Source organism: Cyprinodon tularosa, unplaced genomic scaffold (assembly GCF_016077235.1).
Source record: "Cyprinodon tularosa strain WSP-4 unplaced genomic scaffold, ASM1607723v1 ctg81, whole genome shotgun sequence".
In the NCBI taxonomy this organism is placed as follows: domain Eukaryota; kingdom Metazoa; phylum Chordata; class Actinopteri; order Cyprinodontiformes; family Cyprinodontidae; genus Cyprinodon; species Cyprinodon tularosa.
The window spans coordinates 41,747-60,843 of record NW_024039574.1 but is presented as its reverse complement, the minus strand read 5'-3'; the positions used below and the strand labels follow the sequence as shown (position 1 = coordinate 60,843).

Genomic DNA, 19,097 nt, shown 5'->3' with positions numbered 1-19,097 from the left:
ACAGTTTAGGATTGGTTCCTACCACCTTTGTACATCTATCCTTTTCTCGTTTTTTTAAATAGTACATCAGTTCATTTATTTTTCGCTCTTATTAATTCCACTAGCCTTCCTCCTCAGCTCATTGCTTAAGAAATCTGGCCCAGAGTTTTATTGTGACTGAAGTCTAGTTTTTTTCCACAGGTTGGAGCAATTATGATAAAATAATAATTAAAAAAATAGGAAAATAAATCCCAGAAACATGTAGGTAAAGAGACTTTCAACAATGGTTTCTACAAATCATAACTTAAGTCTTTCTTCCAGTCATGACAACATTTGGTTTGAGCTTACAAATATTCACAGTTGACAAAGCAACAGTTAGTGATGATTAATGTTTTTAAAATCCAAGATGAGTTTTTTTCTGTAACAAACATTTTTTTTTTTGGAGGTAAATGAAACATGATAAAGACATGAGTCTGAAGTGAGTGTGTGTTTGCAGGACTCGAGCAATGTTTGTGGAGTTCTCCCTCTACAGCATCAACACAAACCTGCTGGCCGTATGCAGGTTTCTGTTTGAGTTCCCGGTTTCTGAGCGTGCTCAGTCCAGCCTTGATCTCATTGTCATCACTTTGTGGCCAATCTCAGGCCTGGACCTCCAGCTTCTTCTCACGGTACATTCATCTCACACCTCTATGAAAAATAAGGTCTGACTGAGAGGGTTTTCCCATTCCTCCAACCTCTGTGAACATCTGTTTTCCAGATGGTCCTCCTCTGCCTGATCTTGTATTTCCTGGTGCGAGGGATTCTGGGCTTCCTCAAAGAGGGCTACAGATACCTGTTGTCATCGTGGAGAGTAATGGGTATATGTAAGCTGTGTTTGGCTGCATCTGTGTGCGGGTTACACCTGAGTCGCTCTGTTATGGCCAAGCAGCAGTGGACATTGTTCCTGAAGCAACCCAACAACGTCTTTATAGACTTCTACCCACTGGCCAGGCGGAGTCAGCTGTACACCGTCATGTCTGCCATGCTGCTGTTCATTCTGGTTCTGAAGGTAAAGCAGAGACGAATAATATATTTCTTACTAAATCTTAAGCCCTTAATTTATATACTCATAAAAAACTCTGTATGTTTTTATGCCTTTAAGTAGTTTCCAAATTGTTATATATGGTTCAGGTGGAATAACTGTCATTTGGAGTTGTCGCTTTTTGCATCATGCAATTGTTTTGGTGATTATTTGCAAGACTGTGCATTAAAAGTTTAAATGTGTTTAAGTCACATTAAAAAACGAAAGTCAGACCTGGGAACATATTGTACCCTGTAACCATTTAGAACATGAATATGATAGATGAACAAATGTCTTTGATTGATGTATTTCAGACTAACTGAAGAGTATCACTTAATGATGCATCATGTTGTAGACCTACTGAAAATTAACTCCCTCAACACTAAAATTCCTCTTGTGTGAAAAAGTTAGAATAGTGTGGCATTTAGACGTCACTGCAATGACCGTACATACAGTGTTTTTCCCTTTGTTTACATTGAAGGCTTTTTTTCTCCCCTCTCGCTCACTCAGGCATCGCACCAGTTGCGTTTTCTGCGTGAGTGGGCGGTGTTTGGCAGAGCTCTGCGCCGCTCGGCCTGGGAGCTCCTGGGAGTCGCCTTGGCTCTGTTGCTGTTGGTTCTGGCTTACTCCCACACAGGACACCTGGTGAGAGACTACTACCAGTTTTCAAAATTGGACTCATTGTTAAATATCAGTTGGCTTTGAACTGGTTTTATAGAGCTCTTTTCATGACCTGTCCCTGCAGCTCTTCCACTCTGTGTTGGATGGGTACGGCAGCGTAAGCTCCGCCTGTCTGTCTTTATTGGGTGCTGGAGGGAGGGGCCTTTTATCGTGGCTCCCTGCCTTGGCAATGACTGGTCCGTCCAACTCCGTCTCCACCCTGATATTCCATGCAACATTTGCGCTCCTAAGGCTGGTTTTCCTGTGGTTGATCATCTCTGTGCTGCTGAGGAACTACCGGCGTGCCCGAGCAGAGCTCTATCGCCCCGCTGTAGATCTTCAAGACTACGAGATGGTGGAACTGTTCGTCAGAAGACTCAAAATGTGGATGGGACTTAGCAGGACCAAAGAGGTAATACCTTGCTTTACATCTAAGGCCAACAGGATGTTGGCCATTTTCAGGACAGTTATGAAATAGGGTTTTGTTTAAGGTATTATTCAAATGAGCTGTTGGGAAAGTGTGTTCACGAATATATTAACTAAGTAAGTTTATTCTGAAAGAGGAAAGAGTTTCTATTGATGGTCAAGGAAATATCCAGAAACATTGAACACCTTGTACTTACAAGATAAATTTGCCTGGAGAGCCAGTACTTTAGAAATCCATTTGTTTTGTTGGGAAAAAACGTTTACATTTTATACAGATCCAAAAGTAATCTAATGATTTTTTCTTTCCATCACAGTTTCGCCACAAAGTGCGTTTCGAAGGCATGGAGCTCCCTCCATCCCGCTCATCTTCCACCAGCGACTGTAAGTCCCTGTGTCTGCCCCCATTGGACAGTCCAGACTCCCCACCGACCCCAGATAGCGTTGATGCCGGCTCCGAGGCGTCGTGGCGCCCAGCCTCCTCAAGCCCTTGTAGCCTAACGGAGGCCCCAGGGATTAGCCTCGGGTTGGGTCTAGGTCTGAGTCTGGGGCTCAGCCCGGGGGTGGTGGTAGGGGGGATGAGCTGGAGGGAGAGGGCGGAAACAGAGGCCTCCCTTAGGAGGCTGCTCCCCACCCTGGATGCTCTCCTGCAACAGCTCGACCGAGTTAACATGGCGACAGAGGATGTTTACCACATGGAGTGCAGGCTGGAGCGAGCACAGAGGAAAAGGAGGCTCATTAAGAGAGAAAGAGGAGAAGATGGTGGTGAAGGGAGAGGTGGTGGTAAACAGAGAGGGAAGGGGAGAGACAAGGAAGTGAAAGAACGAAGGGCTGGAAAAGAAAAACACACTAGGAGCAGGAAAGAGAAAAAGACAGATAAAAGTCAACCTTCAAAAGAATCTGCAAGCAGAAAGACTCCTGCTGCCACCCCTGTTCCCTTTTCAAAGCCAAAAGCTCCATCAGCATCCACACAGCCCCCCACCTCACATTCATCAGTCAGAACATCAGTCAGTGCGTCCTCTCCATCTTCGGTCACAGATAAACCCATCGTTGACCCCATCCCAGCAAGCTCTCCTCCTCTCAATGATCCACCCTCCAAAGCACCCTTAGCTCCTTCGTACCCCCGGGCACAGACTCCTTCCATGCCGCCCACCTGCGGACCCACGCCCATTATGACTAGAGATCCTCCGACAGACAGAGAGACCCTACCCTCCTCGAGTCTGTTTAACCACCCAGCTCACACTACCACCATCCCCACACGGAAGAGGAAACGAAAAGCCCCGCCCCTGAAAAACAAGGTGCACCCCACTTAACAGGATGCAGGAGAAGAGGAATGCTGAGATGGAGAACGTAGGAAGAAAAGGTTGGGTTAAGGACGAGAGGAGATCGAGGACAGTTGGCCTTGTCCCCAGATATACCTCTTTAAACCCTGGAAGAGAAGAGAAACCAAGGAATCAGAAAGAGATTAGAAAGTCGCTTAAAGACAGAATGTTTGAGCAGATTGTTTGGCAAAATTCAGGATAATCAGATGCAAAGGAATTCGCCCTAAACCTTGGTGCAGGTCACCAGGTGACTGATTGTACCTCTCCAAAATCCCTACCGTCCTACCCTGTCGTCATTTGATCCTGGAGGTCCCAATGGCGTTGTGACAGGAGCACCGAAAAGTGCTTACCAGAGGATTCACGCAGAAGATAAGAGACTTAAACCCCAAACTTCTCTGTATATAGGATTCCTTGCTCAATGTCGTCTGTCTTTATTTTGTTAAAGATTTCGTTTCCTGCAGGCACGCACATTGTATACACAAGTATCTAACACTGTAGTCATGTATCAGCAGGTGGAAATTGGTCTTGTGCTCCAAACAATGCGGGGCTCCAGGAAACATGCACATGATGGCGTTTAGATTTCAGCAGCTTGCCTGCATGACAGGATGGATACAGTGCCGGCCATTTTTAATTCAGTAGCGAAATGTGCACAATTAATTTAAAGGTTTAACGTCACAGAATATGCCCTCTCAAAATTATTTATTAAGTGTAGAAAACACCCTAAATACAATAAAATCATCATTATTGGACAGATTCAGCAGGCATATTTATCTAGACTTCATCAGACTCTCTTTAAATCCTGAGATTTTCAATTAATGTGATTCCTGCCATCTCTGTTATCCGGTTAAACATTAGATAGAGGTCTAACAAAACAGGGTTTAGAGGGAGGACTCTTGGTGCCAGCCGAGTCCGCATGTTGGTATAAACACAGATTAGTAAAAGGTATTAATAATTAATCAAATGTCGGATATTTTTATGAAGCATTTTCAGGAACATTTTTTTAAGGGCTGGAACCACAAAAATAGAAAAGTTATAAGTCAGGAATTTGAAAGCATTGGAGGAGCAGCTCCCCATTAGTAAAGAAACGACATTCATTTAGCATTGTCACACAAACAGTTTGAATCAAATTATTCAAACTGTCTAGTTCTAAATGCATTCTGAGTATGTCGACAAAAACTTTAACTGCAAGCCTGTCAAATCACCCAAAGTTTGCAAACTCCATTGCACTGAATGTCAAAAACATTGCCCTCAAACACTGGAGAATTATCTCAATGCCTGACTTTAGAAAATAACAAAAGGTTAAATGTGATATTTTGAGGTCTGTAAAAAAAATACAAGCCTTTGTTCCACATACCGACTCTATTCGTATCCCGGGGGAACAAAAAGGTATTGATTCCAATTTAAACATCCCAGCAGTCAGTCTGATTAACTTCAAAACTTACATTTGTTTTTAAGAAATTGTTTAAGATAGCAGTAACGCTTGAATGTCTTGTTTTGGGTCATTTTTCCAACCAAATAAATGTTCCATATATGAAAGTTTAATTTCCACACATTTTTTTCTTTTTTTATAACTACAGAAATAATAGATTCCAGAATTACCTGAAGGCTTTTTACATTTTTCAAGGCACGGCAATAATTATGGCCAGCACTGTTGGAGATAAGAACCAGAGAAAGCAACAGAAGGCTTAAGAAAGGGTCTGATGGAGAGATGCAGAAGGTGCTAACAGAATAAAGGACAAAGGGATGGAAATGAGGGAGATTTTATGGATGTTTTTTCTTAAAACATGAGCATTAACAGAGGTTCACCAATTATAAAGCTATACTGACTCCCACTCTTCAATCTTCCCTAAATGTTTGTTATTTTGTTTCATATGGATTGAATTAAAAGCACTTTTTGTATTGTTGGAAGGTATTTTGTGGCATTAAGTAATAAGCTCGGTATCCAAACCAAACGCATAAAGCTTCACTCATACTGTACTTAGTTACTTAACCATAAGCGCTGCCAAAGCTTTGAAAATCATTTATGCATTTTGATTTTATCCAGACATGCATTAATTCATTTTGTACTTGCACTTTACTCTCTAACAGAGATGTTGAACACCATATTTAATTATGTGTCAGGATATGAGTACATTTACGTTAAAGGGACTTTGTAAAAGTGTTTCCCGGCTGTTGTTAAAGCTTGCATTTGTTTATATGTTTGTCAGCTCTTTGATTCGTTTTAATCTTGTCGCATCAACACATGCGCTTCCAGTGCCGAGTGGGCACATCTCAGGGAACCTATCCTCTCTCTGTCACAGCTGGATTCAAATCCAAACAGATCAGTCCAGTTTATTGTTAAATAAAAACAAAAATTAAGTCTGGTTGTAGTTATATAAAATATAAAAGGGAGCGGTACTGCATTGTGTTGGCCTCAATGTAAAAGAGGATGAATGTTTAGTTCTGAAGTTAATTGCTTTTTTAACTTTGTCCAGCTTTAACAAGTATTTTTACTGTGTATATGTTTTGTATATATTTGGGCCTTAGGATGTAGATATTTTTGTAATCTATATTAATAGTGCGCCGTAACTCACACTTATGTCAAGCACTGGTGTTGCAACCTCCAATGTTTTTTCAGTTTTTTTTTTTTTTCTCCTGGTCTGACTAATGCAAAACAACCAAAGCTTTTAAGTCTTTAATGTTTGACAGAACTGATGGTTTAGTAGAAACCACAGGAAGCTCTGCAGTCTGATGTTCCCTCTCTTTGTGTACAATGTGGAAGAGCCTGGTGCCAAAGCTAAACTGTTTATGTTCTTTTGTTCAGTCTGTTGCTTTATGACGCTTTTTATTTGAAAGCATTTGCCTTTGCCATTCCTCCTTGTATTCATGCAGTTGTAGCACTGCTCTTGCTTTTGCACTTGACAAAGTCAAATAAAGCATTTGACACCTGAACTCTGCAAGGTCAAAATCATTCTGGTTATTAAGGGGGAAATGAAGGATCACATCCACTAAGAAATCTTCCTTAATTTGATTATTAGAATCCGACAGTAAACTCATTATTGGATCAGATCACAGCAGCATAAAAGGTCCCGTTATGTTTTGGCAGACTTTACTTTTTACCATGTAGGCTTACAGAACAAACAGAAACCTCTTAAATGTATTTATGACTATACCAAAAATCAGATTTTAAGAACTGGTAATATGAATGATTTAAATTAAAACCGTTGTAGTATTTAAATAGCAAAGATATTGTGTCATATTTGAGGATCTTCTGCATTTTATTGTTGAACAAGGCTTTCACGTGTTTAGGCCTTTTGTAAAATATTTTATGAGGATGTTTTTAGAGAGTCCAAAATTACATAAACACCGATATCTGGCATGTTTGTTGGCCTTTGATGTGGAAAAAATAAGAGATGATAATAGATGCAAAACCTAAGAGATACTACTTTGTTTTTATAATTGAGGTTGTGACCATATTTACTTAAAATATATATATTTTATGCAGAAAAAAGAATGTCCAAGGTACTGTAAAGGGCATTAACTGAGTTTAACAACCAACACATAAAGCAGCAATAAAGTTTTGAAAAGGCACTTTTCTAGATTTTGCACCATCTTGATCCATGATTTCCATGAAACCCTGTGTGTTTTTTCATTTATTTTGGTTCTATCCTCCAATAAAATAATAGTCCTGATCAAACCAGAAGAGCTCTAAATAACATGTTGGAGGTCTACAAAGCTATAACTAAGGAAACTCCTTTCCTTACATTAAACATTAAAATCAGGACACTATAAATACCCGTTAGACAAGGTATGAAACATCCCAAACCAGGCAGCAAAGGGACCAAGGGACCAGCCTCCAAATGTTTTAAAAGCACTCCAGCTCAGAATTTCTCTTTATTGGGGGATAATGAAATAAAAATGTCAGGATTTTTTTATAACTCTCAGAAAACTCATAGTGAGCATCTTTACCGTTTATTTAGTTTAATAAAACGCTTTCCTCAAACTCTTTGTAAACATTTGATAACTCTCCTGCTGTTGCTGTCAAAGAATACTGCCAGAGAGGCAGAAAAAAAAATAATGCATGACAAAGCATACAATAATGTTCACGCTGCAGTTTGTTCTCAGCAGTTTTTCTCAAGCCATAAAAATAAGCGGCACCACGTTTTACTTTTTGAAAATGATCACTTTTAATTCCTACAGTAGTAAACACACGAACACAACCTGTGTGTGTGTGTGTGTGTGTGTGTGTGTGTGTGTGTGTGTGTGTGTGTGAAAGAGAGAGAGAGAGAAAGAAAAAGAGAGAGTGTGTGCCAAAGCAATCAAACAAAATCAGTAAAATCGTCAACTGTTGAGACGAGTCGTTTTCTCTGCCCGGACACCTCGGTGTTTGATGCAGACGTGCTTTGCTGAAATGGTTTGTTCTGCTGAGCGTGTCCTTGGGTCAGCGAGATTCCAGGAGTAGAGCGGGACTGGATGTCTTCTTGAGCCTGGAATACAGCAGTGGGATGAAACAGGTGGGTGTAAATTTAGACTAGTTAATCATTAGTGACAGAGAACAACTTCTTAACTCTTGGGTTTTTAAACTTACTCTGGTTCGGATCCTCTTTATGTGCCGTAAACGTGCCAGCCACTTGGAAGCATAAGCATCCGAGGGATTCGCTCTGTACTGATGCACCAAAGAAGCCATCTAGACAAAGGAGATAAAGATCTTGGGTTAGTTTAGAATTTGGATGTACTGAATGTAACAAACTTGAATGTTACATTATTTTTATGTGTGCACTTTAACATCCATTTATTGTAATGGGATTTTATTTGATGAACAGACAAATATTTTACTGTGGAAAAATTGCTGGAAAGTGTGGAATGCATATTTACTCATATGCATATTACTATATTTAAAAAAAACCCTGAATGTTGGAGCTGTAACTAATATACAGTCGTATGTTTACATTATCACTGCTGCTTACCTTTATCACGGCTGCACTTTGAAAAAATTTTAATGTCTTGAGAGCTGTACTGAACGAAAGTTCTTTTTATATATACTCTGTGTACAAAATCACAATCAAATCTGTCTAAGTCTAAAAGTCTACTCAGTCCACTAATCTAATCTAAGGCCTTCAAGTTTTAGTAAAAAAAGTCCAAGTATTTTTAATATAATCCCAGTAAAAAATCCAGATGTTTTGTTGAAAGATGGCCGTGCCCTGTCCCTGCAGTAGGGGGCCTCTAAGCTCTAGTAGGAGGCTTGGAGGGGGCGTGGCCTTCCCTGTTACTGTGGAGTAACCTAAGCCTGCTCCATCACCGCCTACTTTAAAACTCCTTTAGCTTGCAACATCAGCAAAACTTTGTTTGTCCTCGCTTGTTTTAGTTGGTTTTATTGTGTATAATCTTCAATTACTTTGTTATACATTTAAAACTTTTAATGTATACATTGGAGTGATGTCAGCTTTCCGTCAGCTCTGGTTGTCATAGAGATCTTAATAAATAAAGATGGTATGGTACATTATGTAGGAGACACAACCTGAATGAGGAAGGTGTTTTGGTCACTTGAGCTTGCAATGATAAAATGATGAACAACTAATGCTGCGGCACAGAATCCCTTTTCTGAAACATGGAGGATGGCTGCATCATGCTGTGGGGAAACGTTTCCCCAGCAGAGAAAATAAATCTGTAAGACTTGGTGATGATTCATTGAACCCAATACAGTAGGGTTAGCCTAATTCTGGAGGAAAAGCTGTTAGAGACGACAAAAGTTTCGAGATTGTGGCAGAGGTTCACCTACTAACAGGAAAACGACCCAAGACGTACAAACAGAGCTACAATGGAATGGTTTAGAGTGCATGTGTTTCATAATGGCCTAGTCAAAGTTCAAAGCATAGTTGTGAATCTGTGGTGAGCTGACGGAGTTAAAGCTATTCAGCAAAGAAGAACAATTAGAAATGTCAGTGTCTATATGTGGAAAAGCTGGGGACAATCTGCTAAATGGTTCTAACAATATTTACTTAGTTTGGCTCAACACAAATGCGTGCCGCACGTTTCAGATTTTAAGTTCTACATCATTTCCCTTCTACTTGAAATTTGTGATATCAATTATGTTGTTTTATCTCAAAATGAATGCAAGGGAAATAAATTGACATTTGTGGCTGTAAGATAAAACAAAAACTAAAATATTTTCCCAAGGCTTTATAGATATAAGGTTAAGACTCACATTTGCATGCAGAGCCATCTGTCGAACCAAGAGCGGAAGGTTGCGGTCTGAAACGATTTTCGCCACCGATGGGTCTACGAGGCCCTCAAGGTCTGAAAGACAGAATAAAATGAAGCGCAGGAAAAATGATGAAGAGCAGAAAGGATCGAAATAAACTCACCCTTTCGGCATTGGAGAGAGACGAGGTTGCAATTATAATCCAGCGGTTTTATAATGACTTCCACAAAATTAAACTGACCCTAAACAAGGACAGAGACAAACTTTGTAATGAAAAAATTAAAACATATTCAAATGATTTCACTAGATACATTTACATATTTACCTTTATGGTGCCCAGTTTGTACTCTTCTCCAGAGTCATTGTAGACAACCATGACAAAGTCGTTGCCAATATGGCGCTTCTTGTTACAGCAGCCTTTGTCACTCTCCCGATTTGGCATTAATGTGGCAATGTGGAATATGGCTGCAGACACATTTTCATTCAGTTGGAACAGCCTTCAACATTAACAAAACTGAGGTAGAGACGTGCGTGCACACACCCTGCATGATGTCGTCATGCCAACAGTAGGTGAACTCTCCATCATCCCCATACTGGTCCAGTCCTCCCAGGAAGATCTGGTCGGGGTCACAGTCCTTCAGGTGGATTAATTTGCCGAGTCCGGTGAGGAAGGCTGCGTAGCGATTAGAACCATATTCATTGGACAGGATGGCAACTTCATTGTTAACCTGAAGAGTAAGAGTGAAGAGGATAAAGGTCATTGCAAAGTGCTGTAGGAATATATATTTACCACCTCATAAATGCTTATTTTTGATTTTTTTCCAAGCAGTCTTAAAAGTCCAACAAATTTCTATGTCAGACAAAGTCACCAGAATAAAGAAAAAGTGAAGCCTTTTAATATGATGACTCCATTTCTTTTAAGAACAGAACCTGTATAACAACCTGAGCTAGGAAGAAATGCCTAAAAAAGCAACAAATCAAATTTTAAGGAATGAAAAAAGATTAAAAGCAAATTCCCAGCACCAATTAATCCTACCAATCCACAGTGAGATCTGTTATAAACAAATAGACTTGGTGCAAACACTATTCCTAGTCAAAGTATGAACCTAAATGAGCACAACTTTAAACAGAATGTTTAAAGTTGGGGAACATTCCCAGGAGCTCAATATATATAGGAATTATTCCAAAAGCTCGGCCGCGACTCATCCAGGAGGTCACAGAGGAACCTAGAACAACATTTAAAACACTGCTGCCCTCACTGAAGCTGAAACAGAGGAGGCTACCTGCTGCTTCTGTCTGATGTGCAGGGATGCAACTGACCAGTAAGACTATCCAATCAGTCTAGAGGACAGTTACATGATCTGCTGACGGGAGCTCCTCTGGTTCAAGGCTAAATGTCCAACAACTGACTCCAAGGAAAAAATATTTCCAAATTATTTTGTAAAATATTCTGTAGATAAAAGCCGCAAGAAAAAAGCAGGATTTTTTTTGTTGAAAATCCTGATATGTTTGGTAAAACTAATCCAGCACTTCACAGAAAGAACATTACACAGTCAAACATGGTGTTGGTAGTGTGAATGTCTCTGGCTGCTTTGCTGCTGCAGGACCTGGATGACTTGATTTCGTCAAAGCAACTATGCAATCTGCTCTTCATCAAAAAACCTTGGAGTAAAACTAACCATACATTTGTGACGTTAAAGTTAAACTTGTGTTATGCAGCAGGACAATGATCCAAAGCTTAACAGTCCACCTCTGAACGGCTCAAAAAGTCACAATGATGGTTTTGGCATGGCCTAGTCAAAGTATGAACTTAAATTTAACTTGAATTTAAACAGAAAGTTAATGATTGAAAACCACAATGCGTTTTAACTGAACCCAACTCTGCATAGAAGAGCGAATTCCTAAAGATCAATTCATAAAACCAAAGTCTGATTTCAACACGTATTTTCCACTGTCCTTCCAGCAGTCACTACTACTTTGTTAACTTACTGTTGAGTGTTAATATAACACTATTATCAATATGTGGCATAGCAATGTTTTCATTACCAGCAATCCAATTAAAGATCAGGTAGAATTGCATCGGATCAAAAAGCATTGATTCTAAATCTGGAGAATTGGAGCCGAATCAATGAATCAAAGCTAATTAGGATGGTTTCTTTCCCTTAACAAATAGAATGATAATTAAAAAAAACTGTTTATTTATTAGAGAAAAAAAGTGATTAATCTATACAGATGTGCTGCTCCAGTATTATTACAACAGGTGTGTTCTCACCTGACCGGCTCCTACAAACACCACTCCAATCTTATGGGTATCATAAGGAGGCATTTGGTCCAGAACCTTCACAGCCCGATCAATCACCTGCAGCAGAGGCCATGAGAAGTTAACAGCTTTCTGGGAAGGATGACATCAACATTAACCTGAATAGTAAGCCTGAGGGAGGCGGTTTAAAAAGTCTGAGCTTTTATCAAATCTATTACATTAAATTCTAAATTGATGAATGAATAGTTAAAACATTTTATTTTTATAGGTCTTCAGCTATAACTGTGAATTTCTTAACTTGGTATCTTTTGTTCTATAGTTGTTAAATCTTGTTTAAGTTTTTTGTGTTGACACTAAAGTAAAATATACATTTATGAAGAATTCTTAACGTTCAAACATAGAAAATAACTATACACGTAAAATGTGGACTAATAAAGAACAATGCTGTAACTGTTAATACCTTTTAATCCAAATCTTTTAACATGCTGAGTAATCAATTGTACAATGAAAAGCAGAATGGAACAGGAAAGTGAGAGACCGTTTTTTCCAAGGCCTCTATCCTTACCTGCGTTTTGGGCAACAAGAGCGGCTTATTTGCCTCATTCCCAAAGAAAGGAGAGTGATACAGCTGAAGGAAGACAAAGCTGAAAACAAAATGTTAGTTAAATGTACCCAAATGCACATTTTATAACATTAAACAAATTAATCACAATTAAAAAAGTAAAAAAAAAAAAACTAAAAAAACATTCAAGGAATATATAGAAAATGGCTCCACATCACATCTATGATTACAGGGATAAATGTAATATTTCAAAGGAATTGCTGGTTTGTTTTGTTTGGAGTAAACAGTAAGTTTTATCAGTATGGCTGCTAAAAATCTGGATTTGTTTTTACATTTAGAGAAAAGATTGCACTCCATATGAAGGATTGTTCTGCAGTTTGCTTTGTCTCCTTAGAGTTGCTTAATGTTTACCAGCCTCCTAAAGGGAAGATAATGACTTAAAAGGGTTAAAAAAAATAAAATAAATAAATAAATTCTCCATCTAAACTGTGCTTTGAGACATAATGTAAAACCTGAGTGGACACACCTTGAGGAAAAAAAAAAAAAAACTTTCATCTCCAACAAACATCTACATGAAGTTGAGATCTTTGGCTGCTCAATCTGTTCGGCTGTTCTGTGTGTCAGTAACAGTGAACTAAAGCCACGGTCCAGCCTAACTGATACCTACCTGGGACTAAGTCCAGAGATCTTCTCTGTGTTGCTGGGCCCAGTTCGGTTGTGGTAGGAGTCCCTCTCCGTCTTCCTCTCCCTCCTGGAGGATGGGGCTGACACAGAGATTGTGTGACCACGGGGTCTGTGGCCTCCACTGGGAGAGATCGGCCCAGGTGCTGCAGGAGCAGCTGGAAAAGCCAACTTCATCGCAACTCCTCCGGCCTGAGACGAGGAGCCTGAGCTTTCTGCGCCTTGGACCGAACCTCCTGGTGCATTTAAGTCCACCCCTGTGCTCCCTTCTGCTCTTTCCTTGTCTAAATAAGGCTGCTGTGCCTGAGCCTTGCCATCTGAGGGTGCTCTGGGCCGAGACATGTCCCCCTGAGCTTTCTCAGACTCCAGAGCTGCTTTGGTGAAGGCCTCTGGCAAGGTCTGTAGCTCCGGGGACGAGCTAGACTTGTTCAGTCCGTGGCCCTGTGACTGAGAGTGGCTCTGAAACGGAAGCTCGGGCCCTTGGCTTCCTGGGGTGGAAGGACCAACACCGGGCTGATCGATGGGAATCGCTCCTTCGCTCACTTCTTCCAGAGTGGACTTTTCATCATCCTGACTGGAGGTAGAGGACGACTGAAAGAAGAAAGTCAACAATAATAGATTTTTAGCGTAGTTTAGCAGAAAAACTGCTAAGATCAGATAAAAAAACAAACAACATTATAGTATTGCAGTATGAAAGAACAGAATCATTAATTTCAAGAAAAATTAAGCACGGCTACCAGCTTGATCACACATTTTACTGATTAAACTGTCAGGCTTATAATGTATTGTTTGTTTTTTTATATTCCTTTCAGTTCTTCTAAACAGCAACCTGCCTTTTAAATAGCTTTATCAAGAAATAATGAATTTTTTTTCTAAGATAAATAAATACGTAGAATCAGAATAAAAAATAAACAATAGTTATTCTCTCCAAAAAAGCCTACCTAACACCTACAAAAAAAACTAAATACATATTGCAATTTAAATAGATAATATGTTTTTATTCTTTAAATATTTAAGAATAAAATCTATTTTGGATTTTTTTTTTTTTTTTTTTTTTTATCTTTCCCCACATTGTTAACCATAATTTGTTCTAATATTTAAAAGACACCTCATGTGTCACAAAAAAAGGAATTTTGTAAATGGAAAGGGATTTCCCACTGAAAATGTTTATATATCTTCATAATACAATGTATCAATAAAGTTTGGTAAAAAAAAAAAGAAAAGTGCCAAATCCATAAAAATATCTATATATTAACAATCAAAATAAAACATAAAAAAAAAACCTGAAGCAATTTTAAAAATGCACTCCCGTCTTCCTCCAGTATAAGTTTATGTGGCCGATTTCTCCCTGCAACTATTCAAAATGGGAGAGATGAGAGCACAGGTCATTACAGGGAGGAAACATGGGGTTGATCTTTTCAAATAAGGACATAATATAGAAAAGCATTTACTTTCTCAAACTTGGCCACAGATCAATTATTAAGAATCTAAAAGTAAAAGTTTTTCTTGCTCCTAAACACAGAGAGGAGGACCAGGTAAAAAAACAACAAAAAAAACAGAGCGGTTTCTTGGGAGTCACCCAGTTTCCTAAATATTTATTTTAAGATACTTATTGTAAAGGCTGTGATATGCAACTTATTTCTGCTGAAATTTGCCTTTAGTTAATAGGCGAATGGCAAAGGAACAATAGTTGCACATATCTCAAAGTAATGACCTTTTACTTTTTTAAAGTTTTAAACAATTTTTGTTTAGCCTTAACTTATTTTTATAGTATAAAAGAAATGACCCAGATGCTCCATCATGTTTGAATGAGAGTGGGTGAAAATGGGTTGTTTCTGTTCTTTCCTTTAGTCATGAGTGCAGGTATATATCCATGTATCACATGTGAGTCAGCCTGCAAATGGAAAGTAAATCTGCACGCAGCAGCAGTTCAGCAAAAGCTTAATTAGGCCCCAGGCTGCTACTTACCCTACTGAGCAAGGGAGCTTTCTCAGTAGACATGAAAATGGGCTCGGTGGGAACCGCCTCAAACTCTTCAACCTCCACCCACTCCAGTGGGGTGTGCTCTGCTGTGACCCCTGAGCCTTCTTCCAGTACCACCACCGAGTCTGCCGCAGGACACATCAATCGTTACATGCGTTACAGATGGAGGCATGGAGAAAAAACTTGCATATTAGCGCTGAAATATGTCCAGTGTTAGTCACACAAATGTATACAGCTGTGGGAACCGAACAGTAAAGATTTCAGCAGCTGTCAGTATTTATTATAGACACACTAACATTGAATTAGTTTGAGAGGCAAATTATTCATTCGAACAGGAAACAATCAAATAAGTTTCCACATCAATCAACAAACAACAGCCATGAATGAGATCACAACCTACAATAAATAACAAAAAGCACAGAGCTCAGATCATTTCGGCAGCTTGTTTCGACTCATCGCGCGTTCATCATCTACTTTATTCTGGTTCAGACTCATGCGTCCTCAGGCACTTCTTTGCTTTACTGATGTCCCAGTGAAACAAAGCGGACCCTGATGAAGTCTGAGCTTTCCTGTTGACAGCAAACATTAAGGGGCACCCTGGGTGTATATTTCAGAAAGGTAAGAGTTAGAGAAGATACTGGGAAAAATAAATAAAGAGGGAGCTGCTCTTCTACTGATTGATCGTTCCCGAGCAGGCATCAGTTATAGATGGATCCTCCCTCCAGGGTTAGGAAAGAACATCCAAGGAAAGCAGGGATGAAGAGGTTCTCAACTTGTACAGTTTGACCATAAAACAGATGGTCTTTCACACAGCAGAGTTTTATCTAAAGTGTTTGCATGATAGAAAATTAAAAAGATGGTTCTTTAACTCATCCCCTGCCTACGATGAAAAGCACATATTAGGGATTGTAAAGCTGATCTTAAGCTTAAATTTCTAAGGTTTTAAGTGGTAACATTCACACTCCAAAGAACTGTGGATGAAGTTCCTGTCAGGGATTTCATAAACACATTCCTGCAGTGCAAACAGCAAAAAAGTGTGCCTGCTGCTTGTACATCAAGGTCAGACGCAAGTATACAGCATCCTTGACGCTCGTGAAGCGCAGCCAGTAAAGTGTGTACATATGCATTTGACGCTTCTGCTGCTCCTGTGTTCAATGGCAGAGATCGCCTTTGCTATATTTGCTGTTATAAGAGGGTAAACGTTAATTTCATACATTTTTAAGTAAGAAAATCCACCTCAAAACATGTGTTCAGTCAGTTAAGACTGCGATCCGACTTTAAGATATTATTTTGCTGTCAGAGCCGCTTAGATCCCCAGATACCGGTGGTGCGTTACTGTTCATCGTGGCTGTAGATGTTAGCATTTTTCAGGTATGTGGTACAAACTACAGGGACCAGAATAATAAAAGAGAACATATTTTGCCAGCAAGCATATTTTCCACATTTTAAGTTAATTTAGGCATTAAACTGTTCCAGTGGAGTGATCATAGCGCTCAGCATCAGCAATGTGTCTCTCTCCCTGCCAGCTCAAAGATCAGCTTCTCTGATTGGCTGATGTGGCGTGTCGAGCAGCAAAAGATCAATTTTTCCAACTCCAGCAGCTATTGTTTGTGAAGAGCATCATGGGGCTCAGATAACCAGAAGCTCATGAGGTGCTGCTTCAGCTGCTCAGATGCACTGTTTGAGATGCGCTGCAGGACCTTTTGCTTCGCCTTGATGTGCATCAACCATTGACTTTGCATGTAAAACGGCTGCTTCTGCTGTTTCAGTCATGTGTGGTGTGAACGTAGCATTAGAGACACAAAGGTTATTGGCAATAAATCTTGTTCTCTTGGAAATCCAGTTTAATTCCCCCTTAATTTTGAACAATTTCTAAAGGAAACAAGTTCCCTGTTAAACCTATAATGAGGCTTTCAGTATGACATAGACACCAATGGAGAGGCTAAAGAGGAGTAAAATGGAGTAATACAGCATCCACAATTTAAATTTATTTTGGAGGGGTGGGTTAAAACCCAATAATCAGCTGCATAAAAGGTCTTATTACTGAGCTTGACTATAAAGGTTTTTGTACCAAATTCAAGGGAAATGCCATTCATCTCTGGTCTGCAATTTCTGTGTGTTTCACACACCAAAGGCACTTCAGAGCGTGACTAACACCAACCAGGAGATCCCTGGCCATCCTCCTCCCTTTCTCAAGCCCCTCTAGAGGATCGGCCATCTCAGATGGCACGCAGCATTCTGAGACAGCCAACACCACGGACACTGGGTGCTTCAGCTGCTTCCATCTGAGGGGTTAAAAAGCAACTAAGTCTCAGAAAAACTAATCTTGAGCCCTTTTGAATGCAGACATTTAAAACCATCATGTGTCATCTCAGGGTTATGGGTGATAGGCATATATATAATGCTTTACATTAATTGCTTACCAATCAAGTATGTGCAGTTTGCTCATTTATCATGTCGCACATCTTTCTTTTAAGTGCTCTCCATTTTACTTTAGCGTGTCTCTTTTTTTCCGATAAGTGCATGCTATATTTAGTTATTGATTACTTATGTAACAGGTTTACACCGAGGGTAGAACTCTGCTCCAGTTTTGTTGTGCTTGAGCATGGCAGTGAAACAGCCATAAAGGTTCTTAATCCTACGGACTAAAACAGAAAAAGTGCTTTATTTGTTAGAAAACCTAAATAAATCAATAGGACATTAATAATCTATTCCTTCACTGTGTGTAAAAGTTAACTTGTTTTTTATATAAATATATATATGACCAAGTACATTAATTTAATATTTACATTTGTTGTCTATTTAGGATTCATGTAGCTCTTTAATAGGTTTGTTTTAGATGTATAATTACTAGATATCCAGATAGACTCTAAACTATCCCTGCATTGTTAGTGAAAGACCACTGTTTTGTACAAGTGAGAAGAAATATACGACTTTTCTGGAAGGGAGGGGAGAGGTGGGGGGGGGGGGGGGGGGGGGGGGGGGGCTCACACATGATGACGGTACCTGCCCAGGAAATGCTCCTGTGCAACCTGCCAGGGGCTGGAGGGGCTGGGGGGGCACTGGCCATACCCAGAGACCAGAGCGAGCCGCCCACTGCAGTCAGGATGCAGAGGGGGGAGGGGAAATCAAGGGCACATGGAGCCACAAAACACACCACAGCCAATCACAAACCAGCATTTCCACCAGGGTGAAGAAAAATTTTAAAAATAGAGTCAAAAAAAAATATCAAACAATAGGGAAAAAAGTATTTAAAAAAAGTGAATAAAGAGATATTTAAAGACAACTAACTGAAAAGAAATGGAAACTCAAATACAGAAAACAGGCAGACAGAAAGGGCTCGTTGTTGCTTTATATCTATAGTGCCTGGCAGGGGGGTTTGTAGCCATTTCATTTTTTTCACATTTGGTCCGCAAACCTAAATTTCTTTGGAGGTCCAGTCTTCAGCTCACCAAGAGGAGGTCAGAGGAGACAAAAACAAAGTGCTTTTTGGCCAACTAAACACTTTGAGAGGAGGGAAACTAAAACGTCATTGCTCACTAAAAACATCTTTGCTACTGTGAAACACGGTGGTGACAGCATCATGCTGTGGGGATGCTTTTTCTTCAACAGGGAGGTTGGCCCTTGAGATAAGTTGGTGGGGAAATGGATAAAGCTGAAAAAAAATTAGGCTCAGCATGAATCCTGAGCTACAACTAAGCAGTTTCTCCTTGAAGTTGGGAATTGGCGTTCCAGAAGTGGAAACATTTGGCCAGCATAGGCAGTATAAATGACTCACAGGTCCCTTGTTTTATTTTTAATAATTTTCTTATCTTAAAAATGCGCATGTTTTAACTGTAAATAAAAAAATTAAAAAAACATAATTTTGTAATCAAATTGTTTATTTTGAGGATTTTGGCCGGCATACCAAATAGTTTGTAATCCAGTAGTTTATGATAATAGGTTTGAGTTATATTTGCATAAGGAGAAGAGGAAAAATATTTGAG

At 39.6% G+C, this 19,097-nt stretch overlaps 2 protein-coding genes across 8 annotated transcripts in view; one reads left to right on the top strand and one right to left on the bottom strand.

The window, feature by feature from the left end:
- The window catches only part of pkd1a (polycystic kidney disease 1a), a 103,125-nt gene extending 96,750 nt beyond the window's left edge, over window positions 1-6,375 (top strand). The window contains 5 exon segments of the mRNA XM_038271915.1: window positions 476-647; window positions 737-1,027; window positions 1,550-1,684; window positions 1,785-2,111; window positions 2,440-6,375. Coding sequence (XP_038127843.1) covers window positions 476-647; window positions 737-1,027; window positions 1,550-1,684; window positions 1,785-2,111; window positions 2,440-3,435 — 1,921 coding nt within the window. The 3' untranslated portion in view covers window positions 3,436-6,375.
- Window positions 6,376-7,675: 1,300 nt separating this feature from the next.
- The window catches only part of tsc2 (TSC complex subunit 2), a 47,095-nt gene continuing 35,673 nt past the window's right edge, over window positions 7,676-19,097 (bottom strand). For 4 of the 7 annotated variants that reach the window (XM_038271780.1, XM_038271778.1, XM_038271777.1 and 1 more), the window contains exons 32-42: window positions 18,118-18,207; window positions 15,097-15,236; window positions 13,115-13,719; window positions 12,451-12,529; window positions 11,898-11,984; window positions 10,167-10,353; window positions 9,951-10,090; window positions 9,789-9,867; window positions 9,629-9,720; window positions 8,012-8,110; window positions 7,743-7,910 (exon numbers count right to left, since the gene is read on the bottom strand). In XM_038271780.1, coding sequence (XP_038127708.1) covers window positions 7,743-7,910; window positions 8,012-8,110; window positions 9,629-9,720; window positions 9,789-9,867; window positions 9,951-10,090; window positions 10,167-10,353; window positions 11,898-11,984; window positions 12,451-12,529; window positions 13,115-13,719; window positions 15,097-15,236; window positions 18,118-18,207 — 1,766 coding nt within the window. Of the gene's footprint in view, window positions 7,911-8,011; window positions 8,111-9,628; window positions 9,721-9,788; window positions 9,868-9,950; window positions 10,091-10,166; window positions 10,354-11,897; window positions 11,985-12,450; window positions 12,530-13,114; window positions 13,720-15,096; window positions 15,237-18,117; window positions 18,208-19,097 lie in introns of all 7 variants that reach the window. The other 3 variants (XM_038271781.1, XM_038271783.1, XM_038271782.1) reach the window with 2 other exon arrangements.